Below are 22,881 nucleotides of genomic sequence, written 5' to 3'. Positions count from 1 at the left end.
AAATATCTAAAAAGAAATCTATAAAAAATGAAGACAACGAACAGTGAACAATCTCGTAACTCCTATAAGGAATATCAAATAAAGAGTTAGACAAACACGGACCCATGGATATGTCAAAGGTGGGATCAGATGCCAAGGTGGCGTATGCATCCACTGTTGACCGATCACACCCGCCGTAAGCCCTATATCCTGATCAGGTAAACGGAGTTATGCGTAGTTAAAACCAGTGCGCCAAGAACGGCCCAACAATCGGTATGAAACACGTCAGACAGCATTTGACCCAATGAAAGGTTGTATTGACGAACTAAATCGTTATAACGACCATAGAATTTGAAAAATGCTGACTTTAATCAAGACTGTTGAAACCCCTAAAGAGACTAATTACGGACATGATATTTGAAGAATAAATCCTTTCAATGGATTGGTGTTCGTCTGACTAAAGCCCTCCCATACAAATTCACATCGTTGTACAACATTTGAATTAGTAGGGGCTGGTTTTAGTCAGACTAGACTGTTGTCAATACAATACCCTTGCTACACATCCCAATCTAATTAAAATCATACTTCTTAGATCCGCGCCGTATAATCTGCGTAAGTAGATCTGACATAACCAGATTAGGGATGAACTTTACGTCAGCCAATCAGTGTGTCGGCTTTGAAATCGTCGGTGTTCACAATTCAAGGAAAATGGCTGCTATTGTTTGGTTTGAAAGAAAACATCGCAGGTAAATGCGACGTCACAATGCACCGTTGACGTCGACTGGCGTTATGTTCTTCGCGTTATTTAAGTAAACCATCTTGAAAAGTATTCAAATCGTACCCATCTCTATTTATACATAAATCGAAATTCACAATTAATTCAATTTGGGTGTATTTCATATCGTGCGTTTTGTTCTTTGTATGAAGGGAATAGATTAGGCGTTATCGCGAAAGTTTAAAATTCGTTTTGCGCGAATATACAATTTTACAGTGTGGAATAAACTTCGTGGGAGAGAGATTACAGCAATTTGTTTACGAATTGCCAGGGACTGCCTAAATAGCCATCATTATCTGTATGGCGCAATCTGATTGATAATTCTCATAATATTCCAAGCGAAAGGTCATGCAGACATTACCCCTATGGGGTTATGTCAGATCCTATTATAGCGATTGTTAGCGTATCCTAGAATATGATTTTAATTAGATTGCTACATATCCTTATACAAATCTATTTTCGCCGAAGTAGTAGATCAAGTTTAAGCATTTTAATATCATCAAGATTTGCATCAGGATTTTTATATGAATTAATGGAAAATTTCGTAACACCTTTCACCTCGTAGGTTCAAAACCATTAATGATTGTGACCATTATATTGCCACATTTATTTAATTAAAATAAACGGAATTCCTAGTGATAGCCATTGCTGTTTATTTCTTATTCAATTTGATTTTATTTGCGTGCATCAACGAATTTCTTCTTCCTTGGAGTTGGTTTGGACTTTAATAATACCATGGTTGAAAAACTTCTTAGGTCATATTATAATAAATAACAAGAACTAATTGATTTGTTTATTTCTATGCACTCTTCTGTAAGTATAATGTCACATCTACTACTTCTATTTTGTCACAAGTAGAGGGGGTCCATCTAAATATTCCCCTGTTTACATTGCTGTACAATTATACCAATGTATATGAGATACGTTCCAGAGAGTGTATTGAACAAAATTATTCATAGTACCATTGGGTAGGCTAGTGTAGTATAATTGTTGCTATTTGTATTTTACAGAATAGTTAAATGCAGACAACTGCAATCTATTATGAGGCCAATATTAGTATAAATGTATATAGATCGAATGATTAAAAAGAGAAGAATATGGGAGCGCTCATTTTGATATCCATATCTGAACGGGCCTTCAGTCTGTAAGTGGGTGATCATCACTTTATCGAATTTACCGAAACGGTAATCATCACGACATGCTCACAACTTTCAATCAAGGTACTGACAAAGGAATGTAAATTATGGAATAAATGTATAAAAACAAATCTTAACAGCCTGCTTGGCAAGAGCAATGAGAATTAAGCATTACAAAACCCAAGTGAGGATCGTCATCCTAACACCGGACCTGTCGTTTCGATGTGATGTCTTCGCTTTTGTGGGTAAATTGAATTAATTTGATAGCATATCAAACAAACTGAATTAATAAAATCAACCCTTCTCTTTCACACGGGATGAAATGAAAACGCGTTTAAGTTAATCTAACAAAAGTTTAACCGGGATTAACTCGCAAGCGTTTGCAGTCGCCGTCATTGTTTACTTTCTTTGTTTGAGTTTCCGTTGTTGCTATGACGTAATCATGGTGGGCGGGGTTTATGTTGCGACAGTGGATCGGTGTATTGTTCGTGAGAGAAAATGAGGAAAATAAAGTCGTGTTTTCTAAAATGATTAATTATTAATTATTGTTTTACTTTATACCGTAGAACTCTGATATAGCGAATTTCTGTGGACACTCTCTAAAACTTCACTATAAGCATAATTTGTTATACTCTTATAGCGAATTTATAATTCAAATATAACGCATTGGTTATAAAACTGATTTGTTCTGCATGTATATCAGTATATATACATGTATCAGTATCATGTATATCAGTTGTATAAGAAAGCAGCAATTGAAATAATTGCGTTTTATTGTCTCTAAGAGAAATAAGTCTAATTTCTAGAAGACATGTTTTTATACAAGAACTATACACACTGATTTATATATGATAATTTTTCTTGATGGACTCTTAAGTCGATCGTATTTGTAATTTACCTGTTGTTTTACACATAGAAAGGGGTATATGATAAACTAAATGCAACCAAGCTTCAAATTTAATTAACGAGAATAGGAAACACCGACGATACATTTGCTAAATGTATGTGTAAGTATTATTTTGCATTAACAACCTCTTTTGAAAATATACTAACAGGAATTCCATAATAAGTGTGGATCTTTCAAGGTCATAGAAAGCGATTGTTAAAAATCACAAGTTTGAATGAAAAAAAAATCGTTATACAAGGTTATTTTTACGTTCATTTTTCATCGAAGGGGAATATAGATTTACTTTGTTATATCTGTAAATTCGTTATATCCGTGTTCGTTTTAGATGCAGATTTTTCTATAGAATATATAAAGAATTTGCCGGGGAAGTCGATTTCACTTCGCTATAGCCGTAATTTCGCTATATCCATGTTCGCTATATTCGAGTTTTATTGTAATAGTAACCAATATATGTAAAGATTATGAATCAATCTAATTAAAAGTTTATCCATTTACCTTATGTAGCAATATACGTGATCAGATCAAAGGGTGTAATTTTAATTAGATTGGATTTCGGATTTCAAACATTTCGGTTGAGCATCACTGAAGAGACATTATTTGTCGAAATGCGCACCCGGTTCATCAAAATTGGTACCATATAAGTTTTACATCCAGAATATATACAGCTTACTCCGGATATATTGAAATTCACGGGACCAAACTTTTTCTTTCAATATAACCGAAGTTCAAAATAAGCGAAATCGGAAATGTCGACCATATCGTAGGCTTCATTTTGGCATCTCGATCCCTATTACTAAAGCAGAAATATTAATTTATTACATTACACAATTTACAACATTTAGATATTTGATTAAATTTAGTCCACTGAAGATTTCTATTTTTGAAAAAAAAATGTAAGTTTTCTTAACTCGTGTTTCTTATTGAGCTGACCAAGAATGAATATTTCAATTTCCGATGTCTACAAAATGTCGTCATCTACTTTAGGTAGCGTCTGTACATAATCTTCTTTTATTATTATTATTATTAAATTTACACATTCAATTTTAAGGTTGATTGTACGTCACATTTTCATCCGGAATTTTTTGCTCTTGTCGCCGATATTTCCCTTGCAGTATGTACATGTATATAATATCGGAAGTAAGTTCTTCCCTGGAAACGATCGCTGTGAAAATGTTTAATACACATGTACATGTATGTTAAACATCAGAATTTCAGAACTATTAGAAAAAATAAAGTTCACTAACATAAGCAAGTGACATCATGAAATACATTATCGTTGTCCACGTCAGATGCTATATACTTTATTTGGAGATTTTACTGTAAACCCAGTCTTGCAAATAATATTTTTAATGCACTGTTATAGCGGTAAGGTGTTTAATACAACTGGAGCTAAGCAAATTGTCATTTCAGATTTTGACTTCAGATTCTTATATCTATTGCAGTTATCAATTTGTATTTGGTGTTCAATGGTACAGTTTTCTTTTTTTTTGGGGGGGGTCAAATTTTACAAACGATCCTGTCATCAAGCTGTTAAAGAGTGATTATACCCCACTGTTATGTTATTCCTATGAAAATACGCAATGAAAAGTAATCCACGGGAAACCAATTAAACAATTAACTGACCTGTGTACTTATGAGGCCACCAACCTGGACAACTACTATCGCAGGTGACTTCAATATAGACGTTATAAATACAATACATTATCTACTCAGCGGACCGATAATTGATTTCAAAATAAGCGATATTTCAATATAAGCGATTTCAATTAAACAGATATTTTAATGCAAAGAAAACAAGAGCCTGAAACTGGTGATTTTGGTTTAATTCAAAATAAGCGATATTTCAAAATAAACGACTTCAATATAAGTGGAGTAAGCTGTATTATGTTCGTGGTTTCAAAGATTTAGCGACTCTTGTTGTAACAATCACCATATGCTTGTACCTGTATAAATTTAAATTTCCCACGGTTGGGAATCATTCCCATGATTCATTGCAAGTCAGTTCAGCCAGTCTGAACCTTGGCAGCTGGGTCATTTCCGGCCGAGCATTCTAGCAGAGTAGAGGTGGCCAGGATACTAGTCCGACATATAACTAGTCTGAGATATACATTGGCAGTTACTATGTTTCAAAACACTTGACAATGGCACGGAGAAAGGTCTGTGGTGAGTATAGTTGTATTTTGTGATTTTGTAGTATAATTTCTTTTTCAAGTTAAATTCATTGTTCAACGCAATTCATTCCAATTCATGCACTTGGCCAGCTCTCGCCATATTTTACTTGTATGTGTGCTCAAGTGTGACGGTTATCGATAGTGCTTGAATAGCTTTTGTATTACATCGATAACGTTGTATTAATGCTGTGTTGTTTTTATTTTCTGTTGTCAATTGTCGCTTTATTCGGAAATATTTTGTCCATTTAAATGTCTTAGATAAAATTTATGGGCGGAAGTGAATGACCGGAAGTTGTGAGTATGGGACGCCATATTGGAAATGAGTTGTTATTTACATTTTACATTGTTAACAGTCAATAAGTTTTGCATTGGATATATAGATTGTCAAACATATATACATATACATTGCCAAACATATATACGCATGTGTTGCCAAACATTTTATAGAACACTTGACTTAATAAATATTCATTGTTGTAGCGTCAGGGGTATAATCATGGACTACCAGTGATTGTGAAGACCACCTGATACAACAGGGGGTTCGAAAGGACAAAACTTCTGTGCATGGGTATATCTACCAATGAGGTTCCTGAATACAGTCCGAAAGTGTGGGGAATACAACTACTAATTCAGAGGGAGACATAAAAGTTTCCAAAGAACACTTTAGTCATTTAATGATTAGTAGTAGACCAAATCTGGAGCACTCGCAGCAGTGTATATAAATAGTGAAAAGATTCGGACAGTTTGGCAACAATAGCTAGCTTATATTTAATTAGATTTTTTTTTGGAATAACCCGGGATTAAATGTGAAAAGAATACATGTAAAAGTTTAGCGGTTTCGAATTTGATTGTTATTAATATTTTTTTTTGTAAATAGTAAGGAAGATATTTTTGAGTGAATCTGGGTGAGAGAGTGAGTGTGGGAGTTTCACTAAGTTATTTATGTCCCCCCCCCCTTATTTCTTGTTAAATAAATTTCTTCAGAACTTTGATCCTTTGTTTTTGTGTGATTAATGGAGGAGGCCAGCTTGACCACGTGATATTCGTTTTATGTACTACTGTTTTGATCGCTACCTGTCAAATTGACCGGTGTAGTAGAGATAGGGTTAATCAAGAATACACGATCATCTTAGTTGATTGATTGTTTTACATCTCGTTGAGAAATGTTCAGTCATATTGTCTTTTTGAGACGTCACCAGCTGCAGGTGAATTACAGTATATTCGGAGTGATACCTAGCGCTCAGGGCCGTGACGGTGAGGGTTCTGTACCGTGCTGACGTCTCCTGCGACACGGTACTTCCGCTTTCAGGCCATATCCGAAAGACCTGAAAGATTCATTATTCTCACTTGTAAATGTAAAAACGAGCAACCATTACCTATTTTAACGTCTAAGGTTTAACGCTACCAAGACATGAGTGGAGGTGTAACTCATGACCTCCTAGTTACGATTCATTAAATCTTCTTTAATGTCCTTGTCAACATTTTTTTCACTCAGGTGGAGATGTCATTAATACCGGTGAAGAGCTTCAGATTTTGACATATGCCCGTTGCTTACGGCAATTGACCAGTAAGGGTTCTTTAGCATACCACATTTACGTTTACACATGACATCCGTTTTAAGGGTCATGTTCGGGGACCCATGACATTCGCACTTGATGACGATGTAACTTTTATTTTTACCTGTTTTAATGACTTGTGTCTCTCGCCACCGGGATTCCCACCCCAAACTTCCGCCTGCTGGGCGAATGCATTACCTCTAAACATTCGCGGCGGTCCCCAACACTTTAAGAGCTTTTCAGCGATACAACCATATCCAATTAAATCGGGCAGTCGTGGTAACTCAATAGTACAGCGTTCGCTTCGTAACTAGTAGGTCGTGAGTTCGAGCCCTTCTTGGGCCATGGTCACAACAATTGCTCCTTCCCTAAACGCTCGACATTTAGAAGTGAGATTCAGGAGTCTTTCGGACATAATCTTTTAAGCGGAGCTCCCGTTTCGTTGTAAGTGTTGATACTATATAAGAACCCATATTGGTACTTCAGCTCAAGCAAATGACATCTCAGTATCATTGAAAAATTCTCGACGAGACGAAAAAATATATATATATTCAATTCAGGCACGCCGCTCCACATGTATCATCTAACAATTTTGAGTTGACTATTTTACGAGAGTTCATTAATTGTAACGAAGTTTTGTCCGGGGATGCAACATTCACGTGCGTCCTGTTATTCCTATTCATTATCATTGGCAAGTAACTAGTGGACTGAGGTATTTAGGTTGTAGACATCATTGGCGTTTTTGCACACTGATTTTGACTACCAATTGCTCCGTTTACCTGATTAAGATTTAGGGCTAAATGCTGGTGTGATCGGTCGACAAATGATGCTTTCTTTTCCTATGCAACTGATCACACCTCTAGTATAACCATGTGATTGTGTTTTGCCGATTCTTAATTTGGTAGATATCATTTATTGGTCATGAATTGTTTGTTATCTTCATTTTTATATAAAAGCTATGCCTAAACATATTTCAGTAAAGTGTTTATTCACCAAAATGGAGACCGTCATGATGATCTACGGGTACAACGTTCGCCCCGCATGTGGAAGGTTGGAGTTCGGTTATCAACTGCGACAGACCTAAGTCGTTAAAAACAGGTAGTGACAGTTCCATCAACAAACGGTCGGCTGCAGGTGTAAATATCATGCGTCCTCTTAGATAACCTAAACAGTGGATGTCACAGTAGCTGTTCCAACCTGAAGAACCCTCAATGCTTGATGTCCGTAAGCACCGAACATAGGCCTAAATTTGACGCCCTTCACCGGACTTAGTGACGTCTTCACATGAGTGAAAAATTCTAAAGAGCAACGTTAAACAAGATGCTGTCAATCAATCAACGATCAACATTGATTAAATGTACATAAACTCCATTCTTCTTCAGTCTCACCAAAAGGTAATAAAAAGCGATGGAGATGCAATATGCATTGTATACCTGTTTTGAAGAACTCGGGCAATACGTAAAAAACGAAAAATAGACTAGGACAGTAGATTATTTAGCAAACATAGATTGGAATCAGTTTTCTTAAAGATATAACAGAATTTTAGGGTGAAATATCAGTGTTTGATTGCATGCCATAATATTCCTTTATTCAGTAAAACTTATACGTTACCAATTTTGATGCCCCAGATGTGTATTTCGACAAATAATGTCTCTTCAGTGATACTCAACCGAAATATTTGAAATCCGAAATAACAACGAAGTTTTAGAGCTATTATAGCCAAAAACAGCGTGCCAAAAAAGTGGAGTTAAATTCGTCTAAGGATAAGAGGTATACGTGAGGGAGATAATCCTTAATTTTGAAATGAATTTCTAAATTTTATAACAGCAATTAAATTCATTCAGTGTCTATTGTTCGTGAGAGAAGATAAGAAAAAATACTTAGTAATTTTCTAAAAGAATTATTATTAATTGCTTTATTAGAGATCTCAAAAGAACCGTATTTTGCGATACAAAAAAATACAATATCAATTGTATGTGGTATAGATGCTATTTTTCATGCTCAAATTAAGGCAGACTTTAACAGGACTGTCGATCCACATTGTGGTAGTACACAATGTATCATATGAGTTTGAACGATGAGTATCTGTACGAAGCTGAACTGAATGAACAGTTTGTGATAACAAATATGATATCAATGATGTGAGGCGTAATAATGAATAAGAATATGATTATATCATCAGAAAATTGACACATGTCCCTTATGGTAAACATACACTTTATGATAGAGAGATGGAGAGAGAGATAAATATAGAGGGGGTTAATCTGGATTGTGTGTCCCTTACACTGTGATATGATTCTTGACATAACGTTTTCACATTGAAACGTTCTTTATCACATATTTCCCGTAATTGCATTTGAAATGTAGACTCAGATCCCAAAGTCTGTGTACGAGTCATCTAGATATACTTACAGTCCACGTAATCTTATTACTCGACAAGTATCACAAGAATAAAGATATCTTGATAAATCTGAATTCAGGAACACTGACTTGTTGAAATACATTCCTATCAATACAATCTGAAAGTCATCATTCTAATATAAATCTAAATTATCATAAAAAGGCTTGATATTTAAGGGGGATAATTCCATCAAGAAGAATACTCCATATGTATCTATATTAAATTGTACACGAAAAAAAAAATTGAATCTGATATTTTCTCAGTCGCGTAATGGTTATATCGTTTGACCAACACATACATGTACAGATTCGAAATCAATCTAATTAAAGCTAGATCCTTTGACCGTGTGTTGCTGTATAAGTGAACATATCAAAGGATTTAATTCTAATTAGATTGAATCCGGAATATATCTTATATTCCTGGTTTGACAGATTTAGATATTCTCGTTTTATGTACTCTTGTTTTGAAACGCTACCAGTCATATTGACCGGTGCGGTAGGAATAGGGTTAATCAAGAAGATATGTTCATCTTGACCAACTGTTTTAGATCTCGTTGAGAAATATTCACTCATATTAAGACATCACCATTTACAGGTGAAGTACAAGATATTGAGTTATGCTTAGCGTTCATGGCCGTAGCAGTGAGGGTTCTTTTGCGCGCGTTCGCCTACAGCGACACGGCACTTCCGCTTTCACGGTCATATCCGAAAGACTCGTGATCCTCACTTCTAAATGTCGAGCGTTTAAAAAACGAGCAGTCATTACCAATGTTAACGACTGACGTTTAACGCTGCCAAGGCATGAGGTGGAACTCACGACCTCCTAGTTACGATTCATTGTTTAACGTTCTTCTCGAGGTTTTCTTAAACGTCCTTCTCGAAAAAGTTTCACTTAGGTGATGACGTCACCAATACCGATGAAGAGCGTTTGGTGATGGCACTTTTATTTTTACCTGTTTAAATAACTTGGGTCTCTCCCCACCCGGATTTCCACCCCAAACTTCCGCATGCTGGGCAAACGCGTTGCCTCTAGACATTCGTGGCGGTCCCCAGTTACGAAACAAAAGCTATATCACTGAGCTATCGCGACTGGTTCCATCCTAATGGAAATACCACGATTATAAAAGATGGTGCGTTATAAACATTGACGCATTATTTACAACGTATCTGTACTTATAATATATCCAATTAAAGTGGGCAGTCGTGGTAGCTCAATAGTAGAGCATTTGCTTCGTAACTAGAAGGCCGTGAGTTCGAACCCCGCTCGGGCCATGATCACATCAATTGCTACGCATTTTGTCCTATGCTCGTCGCAGACGGCAATTGAACCGTAAGGATTTTTCAGCTTGTCTTATCTATGTTGACACGGGTCATCCGTTTTAAGGGTCATCGTCGAGGTACTATGATATTTGCACCTGATGTAAAGCATTGGCGATGAAACTTTCAATTTTACCTGTTATAACGACTTAGGTTTGTCATCCCCGGGATTCGAACTCCGACCTTCCACATGCGGGACAAACGCTCTGCCTCTAGATCACGCTCTAACACTGAACAATCGCGACCGGTTCCATTTAATTAAGACACAACAACAATGAAAAATGGGTTGTTATTAATGCTGACGTATTATTTACGATGTTTGTTTACTTCTAGTATATCAAATAAAGGTGGCCGGTCGTGGTATATGAGTAGTATAGCTTTCGCTTCGTAGGTAGAAGGTCGTGAAACGGATGTGTTATGGCAGGCGTTGGCACGTTTAGAGAACCCACACTGGAACTTCACCTCAAGAAGGTAACGTCTCAGTATGATTGATGCATTCTCAACGTGATGTAAAACAATAGATCTAATACAGGCACGCCATTCCGCATGTATAATCTAACACGTTTGAATTGACTACTTTTAATGGAATTTCGTCTTGGAATGAAACATCCACGTGCATTGTGTTATTCTCATTTAGTATCACGGGCATGTGACTACTAAATCGGTTAACTTAGGTTGATGACATCGCATACGTTTTTGCACCCTGATCTTGACCATCGACTACTCCGTTTATCTGATCAGGACAAGTCTTCATTCCAACAAAATCTAAATTATCATAAAAAAGAATTGGAATTTTCTTTTTAAAGGGGTGATGTAATCGCATCAAGATGAATGGTCATTAGACATTTGTATACAATTGTACAAGGAAAAAGTTGAATATGATATTTTCTCAGCCATGTAATGGTTATACGGATCGACGGAGCGAGAAGAGCTACACATGCATGTACAGATTCGGAATCAATCAAATTAAAAGTAGATCCCTTACCTTCTGCAGCGGTATACGAGAGTGGATCAAAGGATCTAATTTTAATTAGATCGAATGCGGGGTATATAATATAATATCCAATAAACCATTTTGTGCCTAGAGGAGAATTAGGATGCACATTGGTCAAGTCCAAAATCATAGAAGCATATGACAAAGTAAAACAAAGACAATCGCACTGCATGATGAATAGAAAGTTAGCCATCAAATATATCAATGTATAAAATATACAGAAAATCCATATTCATGTTGTACAAGCATGGTAACTATTTTGCAGTAATCAACTTGTCTTCTATTCATGAAATTTATCTTATGTTATTTTAAAGATGTAGAGACATTCGCTTTATTTACTCTTGTTGTTAAGCACCTCCAGTCTTAATGACCGGTGCGTGTAGATAGGGTCATTCAAAATGTTCATATTAATTGATTGATTGTTTGTTTTACGTCTTGTTGAGAAATTTTTACTCCTAATTAGACGTCACCAGCTCCAGGTGAAGTACGACATATTTAGAGGTATGCTTAACGCTCAGGGCCGTAGCAGTGAGGGTTCAATACCGTGCTAACGCCTCCTGCAACACGGTAATTCCGCTTTTTATGTCATATCAGAAAGACCCGTGATTCTCACTTGTAAATTTTGAGCAGTTAAAAAACGAGAAGTCAATACCACGGTTAACGTCTGAGTTATAACGCGACCAATGCATGAGCGGAGGTGGAACAATGACCTTGTAGTTACGATTGATTGTATCTTGTTTAACATCCTTCATGATAATGTTTAACTTAGATGGAGATGCCATTACTAATAATGAAGAGCTACCCATTTTGTCCTATGTTCGGCGCAAAACGGCAATGGAACAGTGAGGGTTCTTCAGCGTGCCTTATCTATTTTGAGACGGGACATCCGTTTTAAGGGTTGTCTTTGAGGAACCATGACATTTGCATCTGATGTAAAACTTTCAATTTTACCTGTTATAATGACTTAGGTATGTCGCTGCCGGGATTTGAACTCCAAACTTTCAAATGCGGGACGAACATTCTACCGTTAGACCACTGCGGCGGTTCCCAGTTATAGAACAAACGCTCAAACACTATATATCAAATACAGGTGACCGGTCGTGGTATCTCAGCAGTATAGCTTTCGGTTCGTATCTAGAAGGTCGTGAGTTCGAGCACTGCTCGCGCCATGACCACATGGAACCTACAATGTTAACATAGGTAGTGATTGCTCCTTCCCTAAATGCTCGGCATTTAGAAGTGAGGTTCGAGGCTCTTTCAGAAAACACGTTATGAACGGATGTCCCGTGGCGTGGAAGGCGTTGACACGATAAGAGAACCCACACTGGTACTTCACCTCAAGAAGGTAACGTCTCAGTACGATTGATAAATTCTCGACGGGACGTAAACAAATAAATCCAATTCAGACACGTCATTCTGCATGTATAATCTAACATGTTTGAGTTGACTATTTTGATGAAATTTTGTCCTAGGATGCAACATTCACATGCGTTGAATTATTCTCATTTATTATCACAGGCACGTAACTACTGAACAGATATCTTTAGGTTGTGGACATCGCATACGTTTTTACACACTGATTTTGACTACCGACTACATACTCCGTTTATCTGATCAAAATGTACGGCTAAATATGGGTACTTACTCCTCCTATGCAACTGATCCCACCTCTTGTATATTAAGGTGTTTGCGTTTTGTTGTTTCTTGATTTTGTATATCTTATAGATTGGCCATGCACTGCTTGCTATCTTCATGTATATAATAAAACAATGACTAAAACATTTTTAGTAATTCAGCATATAACACGTTGATCTTTTACTGTGGTTCTAGCCTACCCTCGAGGGTTATGAATTGCACAGACTTGGACCTACTCTACGTAAGAAAGCTTTCGTGTAATTTTTCACTTTATCTGGCCCTGTGGGTTTTGAAAAGAAGATCTTTAACCATATGCCCTATATACTCGGATATGAAAATTTGATCCCCTATTTTGGAGGCCATGTTCTTACAAACTTCAATTTGACCTATATCTGGGAGCTTTAATGTAAATTTGAACTTCCCAGGCCTAGTGTTTTTTGAGAACATTTTCCCTATACATCTGTATGTAAAACTTTGATGCCTTATTATTGCCCCACCCCACCACTAATGACCATAATATTAACAAATTGAAATATGCATTATGTCAGAAAGCTTCCATGTAAATTTAAACTTTTCTGGCACAGTTGTTCTTCAAATGAAAAATTTTAATAACCACACCTTATTTTTGCATATTCACGATTATTTCCCCTTTAAATGGAAATGACCCTTCATTTCAACAAACTTAATTCCCCTTCATCCATGGATGATTTGTACTAAGTTCTAAGATGAAAATGTGAACAGTTTAGGGACAAACAAGCAGAAAGTTGAACAGACAGACGACAGACAAAAGGTGATCACAATAGCTTACTTGAGCTTTCACCTCAGGTGAGTTAAAGTATTATTACTTGCAGACTTTGCATATTGTATACCGACATTATTGAATTACATTCCTCCTAAATAATGCGTATTTTTACTGTTTTCATCTATCCCTTCCCTCATATATTGATCAGGTCAACATAAATCGGTATAAATAGTCCAACAGTATGCTTTACACATCCCTCAGCCATTTAACAGTGTTTCAATGAGTCTGAATTATGTTTGCTTTCTAGTATCGTGTAATCCACTGAACCTGATTAATATATGTGATCAGGACAAGATTATAGACTTTTTAATTTTAGAAAGATGTTTGTCAGTCCAATAGACAGATGACGTAATACTTGTTTGCCTTAACACTATCTGTGCTAGACGAAAATTCTCCAGAATGAAAGGAGAAAACAGCGAGAAGTGACCAATCTTATAACGCCTATACGCAATACAAAAAAGTTGGACAAACACGGACCCCTGGATATACTAGAGATGTGATTTGGAGCCTAGTGTAAATCGAATGTAGGTATTGCGGTAATAAGCACGATATATGCACTCTAAAATACGTTTGGACTTTTACATCTTGAGATTAGATTAGACAGATCACTTGTAATCAATTTCTTTACTTCTTTCAAAAGATCCTTAATCTGAGCATTTCTGATACCGGTATTCATAAGTGGTAAATAAGTATGCTTGTTTATTTTAGGTACATTAATTCATTTTGACAGAGAAAAAAAAATGAAGTAAATGATGTCGCAGGACAAATAAACTACGCGACATCAAAAGTGAAAACAGGGTTTAAGAGAACTAAATCCATCACCGATATTGGTAAGAAAATAGCCAAATAAATAAAAAGAAAACTATGAAATGTGAAGAAAACGAACAGTGAACACTCTCACAATTCCTATAAGGAATATAAGATAAAGGGTCAGGCAAACACGGACCCATGGATATATCAATGATGGGATCATGTGCCAAGGTGAAATAAACATCCCCTGTTGACCGATCACACCCGCCGTGAGCCATATATATTGATCAGTTAAACGGAGCAATCCATAGTCAAAACCAGGGTCCAAGAACGGCTTAACAAATCAGCAAGAATCTCGTCAGACAGCATTTGATCCAATTATAGGTGTATTGGCAAACTGAATTATTATAACGACCATAGGATTCGCACCATGTTGACTTCAAATGAGATTGTTGAAACCCATTTACTTACAGAATAAATTTTTAAATGCCTTCTGTTGAACATGTAGTATAAACGCTTTGTTTTAGCAGATTAGATCATGATTTCCACTTCCGATAGGGTAAGTATAGAAGACAGGCGTTTATCAAAGAACATAAATTTGGTATCATTATACCATTCATATTTCTTATAATTGATGTATTTAATTCATTTGTAGAAGTTTAAATCTTATAACGAACATTGACCAATCTCATCAATCTTATAAAAATCGAAATTGGGAGAGGGACAAACACGCCATTCTATCCAGGATACAGCAGATGTTACATTTTCAAACATATGTATTCTGTATCAAACTACCGTATATATTCTGTAATTATAACGAGAAATTCAGATCAAACAGATGTAAAACAGTGAAACTAAAAAAAGAATTTCTACATTTCGTATAAAATGAAAGAAAAACCACTTACATTGTTTCTAGTTTCACCAATCCAGCAAATGCATCTTTCTGTAACGTTGTTATTCGATTACCATACAGATGTCTAAAGAAGAAAGATTTTGAGATTAACATCCAATTATCATAATCTTATTTCAATTACCCGAGGCTTATTCAGGATTTTTGCAGATCCTGTAAAAATGGTAAAGGAAGAGGAAATACATTGAATCATTTTCTCTATACTACAAGCACTGGTTACATTTGTATATTCTCTCACTATAAAGTGATGTTTACCAAGATAATCTGTTAATTATTTGTAATTATTACTTTGCCTTCGACAACTAACATTCAAACGAAAGAGCTCTTGTTCAGTGTAATTCAAGTATCAATCCTGCAAAATTCTGCTGTTACATATAATGTACTACACGAAGATGTTTTATTCTAACTCAAATATATTTAATCATTTACTTTATTGAAAGTAGACATTAACCGCAAACTAACAACTCATTTTTATGACAAATGGGATGATTTCAGCTTCTCCATCGTCAATTTCCCATATATATGTAACAATATTTATGTATTGAAAGTAGACATTAACGACAAACTGAGAACTCAACTGTATTACGAAAGGGGTGATTTCAGCTTCTCCATCAACTTCCCATGTTTATGTAGCAATATTCCATTATCACCTACATATGGTGTTTATATATCTCAACTGATCCGATATACAAGAGCTGGTACTGTATACAGTCGGTTTTTAAAACGAGGCAAGCTACTGACAAACAAGTTAATGGTCCAGGGGTTTCAATAGTCTCAATTGAAGTCCGCATTTCGCAAATTTTATGGTCGTTATGACGATCTAGTTCGTCAATACAATCTCGCATTAGGTCGAATGTTGTCTTTTGTGTTTCATACCGATTGTTAAGCCGTTCTTGGTACACTGATTTTGACTGCGGATAATTCCGTTTACCTGATCAGGATATAGGGCTCACAGCGGTGTGACAAGTCCCACCACTGGTGTGTCCAGGGGTCCGTGTTTGCCTAGCTATCTATTTTGAATTGCTTGTGGGAGTTGTGAGATTGATCAATGTTCGTTATCTTCACCTTGCATTAAACAATATCCCATTGTCACCTGCATATTATGGTAATATCCTCAACTGATTCGATATGCTTGTTCTGCTTATGGCTAATTTTTAAATCGAAGCAATCTACTGAAAAACAAGTTGATGGTGCAGGGGTTCCAAAAGTCTCATTTAAAGTCAGCATTCTGCAAATTATATCGTTGTTATAAAGATCTAGTTTGCCAATATGGTCTATTTTGGGATATAATGCTATTTGACCGCTTTCCTGCCGATTGTACGGCCGTTCGTAGAGCACTGATTTTGTCGACGGGTACCTCCATTTACCTAATCGGGAAATAAGGCACACAGTGGGTGTGACCAGTCGATAGACGATGCTTACTCCTCCTGACACCTGATCCAGAAGTCCATGTTTGCAGAAATATATCCATATCTGGTGTGTCCAGAACTCTATGTTTACCCGGCTATCTATATTGAATTGCTTATAGGAGTTATGAGGTTGATCACTGTTCGTACTTGAATTACCAGCCAGACCCATCATGGCAGACAAGAGTCCCAGGTCAGTCTCGGAACTGATTTCTGGGACTGCTTAGCAGTCCCACAGCAGTCCCAGTAAACAAACTGAAAAGTAGTCCCAGCGGCCCCAGCAGTCCCAGTAGACGGGGTTAAAATAACTAGTGAAATTATCAATAAACATTGTTGATAATCGCTGGAGCACGTCATATGGTCAATACGGTAATCGAAATCGTCGAAAATGTAATTAAGGAGAAAAACAATGCATTATGCATGAACACTGCACATATTCAAAATACTTTTGCGACCCTCTTTTATGAAGTCCGATAGCCACAATATCACAAGGTAAAATCAATTGACGTCCATGTTCTGTCAGGCAATTTGGTTGTTGTTATTCATTATTTATCTTTTAATACTTCATACAGGTGAAGTGTATCTTGGGTTTTGAAAATTATGCAGTATAACTATATTTATTTCCTGACTGGGTTATTGAAAAAAATGTCTTTAAAGTCGCCTAAATGATTTATTCACGTATCGTCTATATTAAACTAGCATAAGCTGCTTTCCACTTACGTGTACACGCATTTTTAATTTGTAGATGATTGGTTAGATATGGGTTACTTATTCCCAGCAGTGTAAAATTGTTTAATTTCATTACAACATTTAGACAGATTTAAATAATTCTGAAGTTCCCAATCAAAGTATATATGTACATGTTATAACCTGAAATCGAAGGTTTTCTTATCAATCATAACATCCCGTGATTCATTCACACTTTGCTGAATTAAGTAGTCCCAGAAAGCACACCTGGGGACTGCTTTCTAGAACAGTACCAGTGCACTCCCAGATAAATCTCAGAGGAGTCCCACTTTTTGAGAGAGTAGTCCCAGAACAGTCGCCAGGACTGTTTTCTGGGACTGAGTGGGTGTCAAGTTCGGTCTGGTTGGTACTGTATTATGTTGTTATTATTGTATTGTAGTCAAACAATCGGTGAACATCGTTGATTTTTTTCTGGTAAAAAGAAAATCATTCGGAGGCTATTGCCTCCTGAAATCGGAATAATCCGAGGATTGCTGATTGAGAGCAAACTGGACACTTTTTAGCTGTTGCAACTATTGTAAATTACTTTGTTAAATTCACCGGTGTAACAAATTTACAATACAATATGTGTAACTACGCCGTTCTCTTTAGATAATTGTCTGATCAACTCTAGGTTTGCAGATTCCAACACATCCATTTCACCCTGAATTTCCTCATCCGATTTGAGAATACGATGAATTTTATCGAAACATACTTCAAAAGTGGTTACCACCGCTTTTAATACGAATTTCTATTAATAAATACTTATAACATGTACTTTCTTCTTTAAACAGGGATCTGTATCCTTTTTTGTCCATTATTACTTGTAAACAAACGTTGCACGTGTTAGTTGTTTGAATTGTGGGCGCAGACATTAAAATATCGGAAATTTGTTATTATAACTGATTGGTCAAAAAAATGTGTAGAGTAAAGTTCCTGTTTACATTCTCAAATTAAGGCCGAGTTTGACTTTACTGTTGATACATATCGTGGTAGTATACAATGAATTATGTTAGCTTGAACAATGAATATCTTTATGAAGCAAACCTTAGCTTCCTCGAAAGACATTCTTTATAACACATATAATATCAATGATATGAGGCGTAATAATCAAGCGAATATATCATCATATCTTACGAGAAACGACAATTGTCATTTTACGGAGTTTCCTAGTACTCTTAGTGATAGAGAGATGACGTGAAGAGGAAGAAATAATGATCTAGTACCTCAACACAACCTACAATTGGATTAGATGCTGTTTGACGTGTTTCATACCATTGGTTAAGCCGTTCTTGGCACACTAGTTTCGACTTAGGGCTAACGGCGGGTGTGACCGGTCGACAGGGGGTGCTTTCTCCTCCTACAGCACGGCCAACGCGGATCCCGTATTTAACCCCCGCCGTTTGCTAATCCTTCCGGCACTATCCCTCCGCGAGATTTCATTGTGGTGCAGATTTATACCACCGCGGTGTGAAGTACTGTTATTTACCTGCTAGGACAAACTAACTGTACATTAGCTATTATATTAATCGGCAGAAAATGAGCACGGCTTGCTTATGGACAGCTATCTCGCATTACATTCCGGTATATTAAATAAATCATTTAAGAAAAAAATGAAAAGTAAAATCAGGGACCTACAAAAACCAGATATGCTTAGGATTTAGCATATCTAATAAACCTCTATTTTTATTTTTTATTCCAAAAAAGACCCAAAAAACAAAAAAACAGCATTTAATTTTGTTTTTAATAGGATTTTATGCTATAAATAATGATAAAGATTACGAACTAATAATTGTTACAGCTAGTGAAAAAAGAATACAAATATATCTACAAATGACCGTATGTGAGTGCAAGATTAATATGTTCTGTCTGTTTTAATGGCGTTTGTGTAGACGTTGATAATTGGTTCAACAATTTATCAATAACAAAATATTATTTTGTATGTTTTAAGAAAAAAAATGTAAATTTTGCATTATGCTGATAGAGATATTTTTGTTTTCCCATTTAAATCGAACATCGTTTATATGTACACCAGTTGGATCCCTGCTGCACGTTTCCTTAAGGGTGATTCTATGTAGCTATCAAAATTCAGTGACCACGGGATCTTACAGATTTTGATGAAACTTTGTGTTTAACAATATAATAATAGATATAAAACAAAAAGGATATGCAAAGGTTTGACTTAGCAACGGTTGCCATGGAAACTGATCCTCTGACAGCAGATAGACAAGATATGTACATGCATGTTACATATTGAATAATTAACAATCAATCGCTATTGTTTATAAAAACAAGAATGGTAAAAATTATGTTGAGCTGGGGTTGAGCTTTTAGAATTTTTTTTTTGTATTTATTTAATCCTTGTAAACAATGGAAATAATTATTATTATGATGTATATGGGTTTGATATATGTAATTTTTAGAGAGGGATAACATATATTTGCCCAGCCATTTGGTGTAAACTCACGGTCGGTGTGACCGGACAACAGGGGATGCTTACTCCTCCTAGGCACCTGATCCCACATCTGGTGCATTCAGGGTTCCGTGTTTGCCCAACTATATAATTTGTATTGTTTATAGGAGTTAAGAGATTGATTGCTGTTCGTTATATTTACCTTGCATGCTATTAAAATATATTACATCGGACTTTTAAAAAGTACAGACACATTTGCGGAGAAACCAAAGATAAGGACAGAAGCCAGTACTTTCCTCTGGTACAGAATCCAAAATACACCAGAAAGAGTTCTTGCCCTTTGTAACACTTTCTTGCATTGGGGATATGATCAGCCTTCATTTGTTTTTAGTATGACAGGAGGTGGAAATTTCAGTTTTTACTCAATTTCTTTTTCAGACGTTTATCAATATCAGATGTTCTTTCTTCACTTAATTCACTACCAAGATCTTTATATTCAGTTGTGCTAACAGATTCCGGTTTATATAGTGGAATACAAATCCGTTTGATCTTTGCCAAAATAACCGGACTCTAGCATCCAATCGCCTACGTAGTCGTAGAAAAAGTAAATGTTGTGGAATTTGACGGTTCATTTCAATACATCCGATTAGAAACATTATCAGGGAATCAGAAGGTTAACAGACATATTCATAGAATATATGAAAAAGTCCTGCCTGTTGCCGTGTTTGAACTTGCATTGACGTAAGTATTCTATTTGATTTAGAATTCGAATTCTAAAGTAAAGTCTGAATAAAATGTATCAGAAAATTGGCTTAGAGTATACATATGAGAACACGAATGTATTGTATACTGCCAGCCAGGCTATTCAACTATAGTGGTGTGCATGAAGACTGAGCATTGCATTAAAGTAGTCCATGCATATACTGCATGGGTGTACAATAGAATACTAGCTAAGTATGTCCCCTACCTATCATTCACTCAGGGAATTTCCTATCACATTTCCATAGAGTTCAGGATCATTAAAATTGGGGAATATTAATAAACTCATGTTTCATGTGGACATTTTCAAAAGGACTAGGCTTAATTTATGATAATACATGTAATCCTAAGTGATGACCTGTAGCTCTCTCTCTCTCTCTCTCTCTCTCTCTCTCTCTCTCTCTCTCTCTCTCTCTCTCTGTGCGTGTGTGTCAAGTTTACAATAAAACTAACGTGTGAATGTGCTATGGCTATTGTAGATGTAGATTTTTAAAATCATATATATTGGTGAACCAGGCTACCTTCAAGTTTGCTTACTTGTGGTAACCCCTACGAATATGTGATGGTTCTAATCTACAGAAGAAATCGCAAAAATACTATTCTGATTTAAAGTATCCCATTTCTGTAATTATGAACTTTAGGACGCTTGATTTGGAAAAATATTTTAACGAAAATTTTACAATAGAGATGTCAATTCGAGATAATTAACATGCTTTGTTTATTGACATCTGGTGTACATTTAGCAACAAGTAGTTTTGTTCATTGTGAAATGATAAATTGATAATGTACATGCGTTTTAGGCATATATCGTATTGCATGTTTTTTGTATTTGGTTGTCGAAAATACTGATAGAAATTAATAATGAAGATTTGCTGATATACTACGGACATCATAATTCTGATCTAAACAAGTGGAGGAATAGTTAATATTTACATACTGTGTTACATCATGACCTTTCATTGCTTGAAAGAAAAACACACAAGGGCCACATACATGTAAACAGTGACTAAAACATTTTGTTCAGTTATACTATTTTCATTTACTATTTACATCTCTAGACCATCGCAGCGGTCCCCAGTTTACGAATCAAAACATTGACACTGAACTATCATGACCGGTTGCATTATAATTGAGACACTATGCTAATGAAAGATGGCTCTTTATAAACGTTGACTTATTATTTGAGGATATATTCTTCGAGGACCCATGACATCTGCACCTGATATCAAGCGTTTGGTGATGAAACTTTCACTTTTGCATGTTATAACGACTGTCTCCACCGGGATTCCCACCCTGAACTTCCGCATGCGGGGCGAATGTTCTACCTCCAGACTTTCACGGCAGTCCCCAATGTTTCAAGAGCGTGTCTACGAAAAAACCATGCAAAATATGACGGAAGCAAGGTTGTCGGATCAACAACATATTTTGAGTGCAATATAATATACTTTGGCATATCTTTTTCGGGAATATATTCAATGGATAGGAATTTGCAGCCATGTTACTAAAATTAGCACTTGTTCTGACAAATGATAAAATTATGTATATTTTACCCTTTATATTCAAAATTCTGACAGATTATTGAAAATGGATTTTTAAATATTGGCATAATTTGTAAAACAACTGGATATACACATTCATATTGTTTAGTGGGATTCTAATATTTTACTTTCCTTTAAGTGCACAAATACTACAAATTTGTTACGATTCTAGATTTTGGTAAATTGCAGAAAATGATCACTTTCGAATACACCAGTAGTCAAAAGGTAATGTTTTGATTTATTCAAAATTACTTTCATCTTATAAAGAAAAAATATATTTACCATATATCAAAAATCTATCTTTGGACTCTCGATTATAGTAAATATATCAATACGTCAAGTTGAGTATTTTTTCCTTCTTTTAGAGTTTTCATTCTGGTAGCCACCTCAGCATGTTTGCCATGCTTAGTCCCTGTTATCTTATTAAGTCTTACACAACTTTATGATTTCACATCATATGACCAGAAGTGTGTATCAATCAGTTTTTGTTGCCATGGGTCCTAGTTGGCATGGTGATAGATTGCAAACTTTGCAAAAAATAACGGTTTTTAATTTGCATTGTATGAATAGTTGTATTTTAACAAAATTGATATAAATATACTTTTCGGCTGAGCATCACTGAAGAGACATTATTTGTCGAAATGCGCATCTGCTGCATCAAAATTGGTACCTGTATAAGTTTTACATTTTAAAACACAGTTTTTAAA

At 35.8% G+C, this 22,881-nt stretch overlaps 1 protein-coding gene across 28 annotated transcripts in view; it reads right to left on the bottom strand.

Moving 5' to 3' along the window:
- Positions 1-22,881, bottom strand: part of LOC125666552 (leucine-rich repeat-containing protein 15-like) — a 412,115-nt gene that overhangs the window by 349,943 nt on the left and 39,291 nt on the right. For 23 of the 28 annotated variants that reach the window (XM_056151679.1, XM_056151697.1, XM_056151696.1 and 20 more), the window contains one exon: positions 15,328-15,399. The exons of the other annotated variants lie outside the window; for them this stretch is intronic. In XM_056151679.1, coding sequence (XP_056007654.1) covers positions 15,328-15,399 — 72 coding nt within the window. The remainder of the gene's footprint in view (positions 1-15,327; positions 15,400-22,881) is intronic. 28 annotated transcript variants of the gene reach the window in all.

The sequence above is a fragment of the Ostrea edulis genome, chromosome 10 (assembly GCF_947568905.1).
Source record: "Ostrea edulis chromosome 10, xbOstEdul1.1, whole genome shotgun sequence".
Taxonomy (NCBI): domain Eukaryota; kingdom Metazoa; phylum Mollusca; class Bivalvia; order Ostreida; family Ostreidae; genus Ostrea; species Ostrea edulis.
This window is presented reverse-complemented; position numbering and strand designations above follow the sequence as displayed.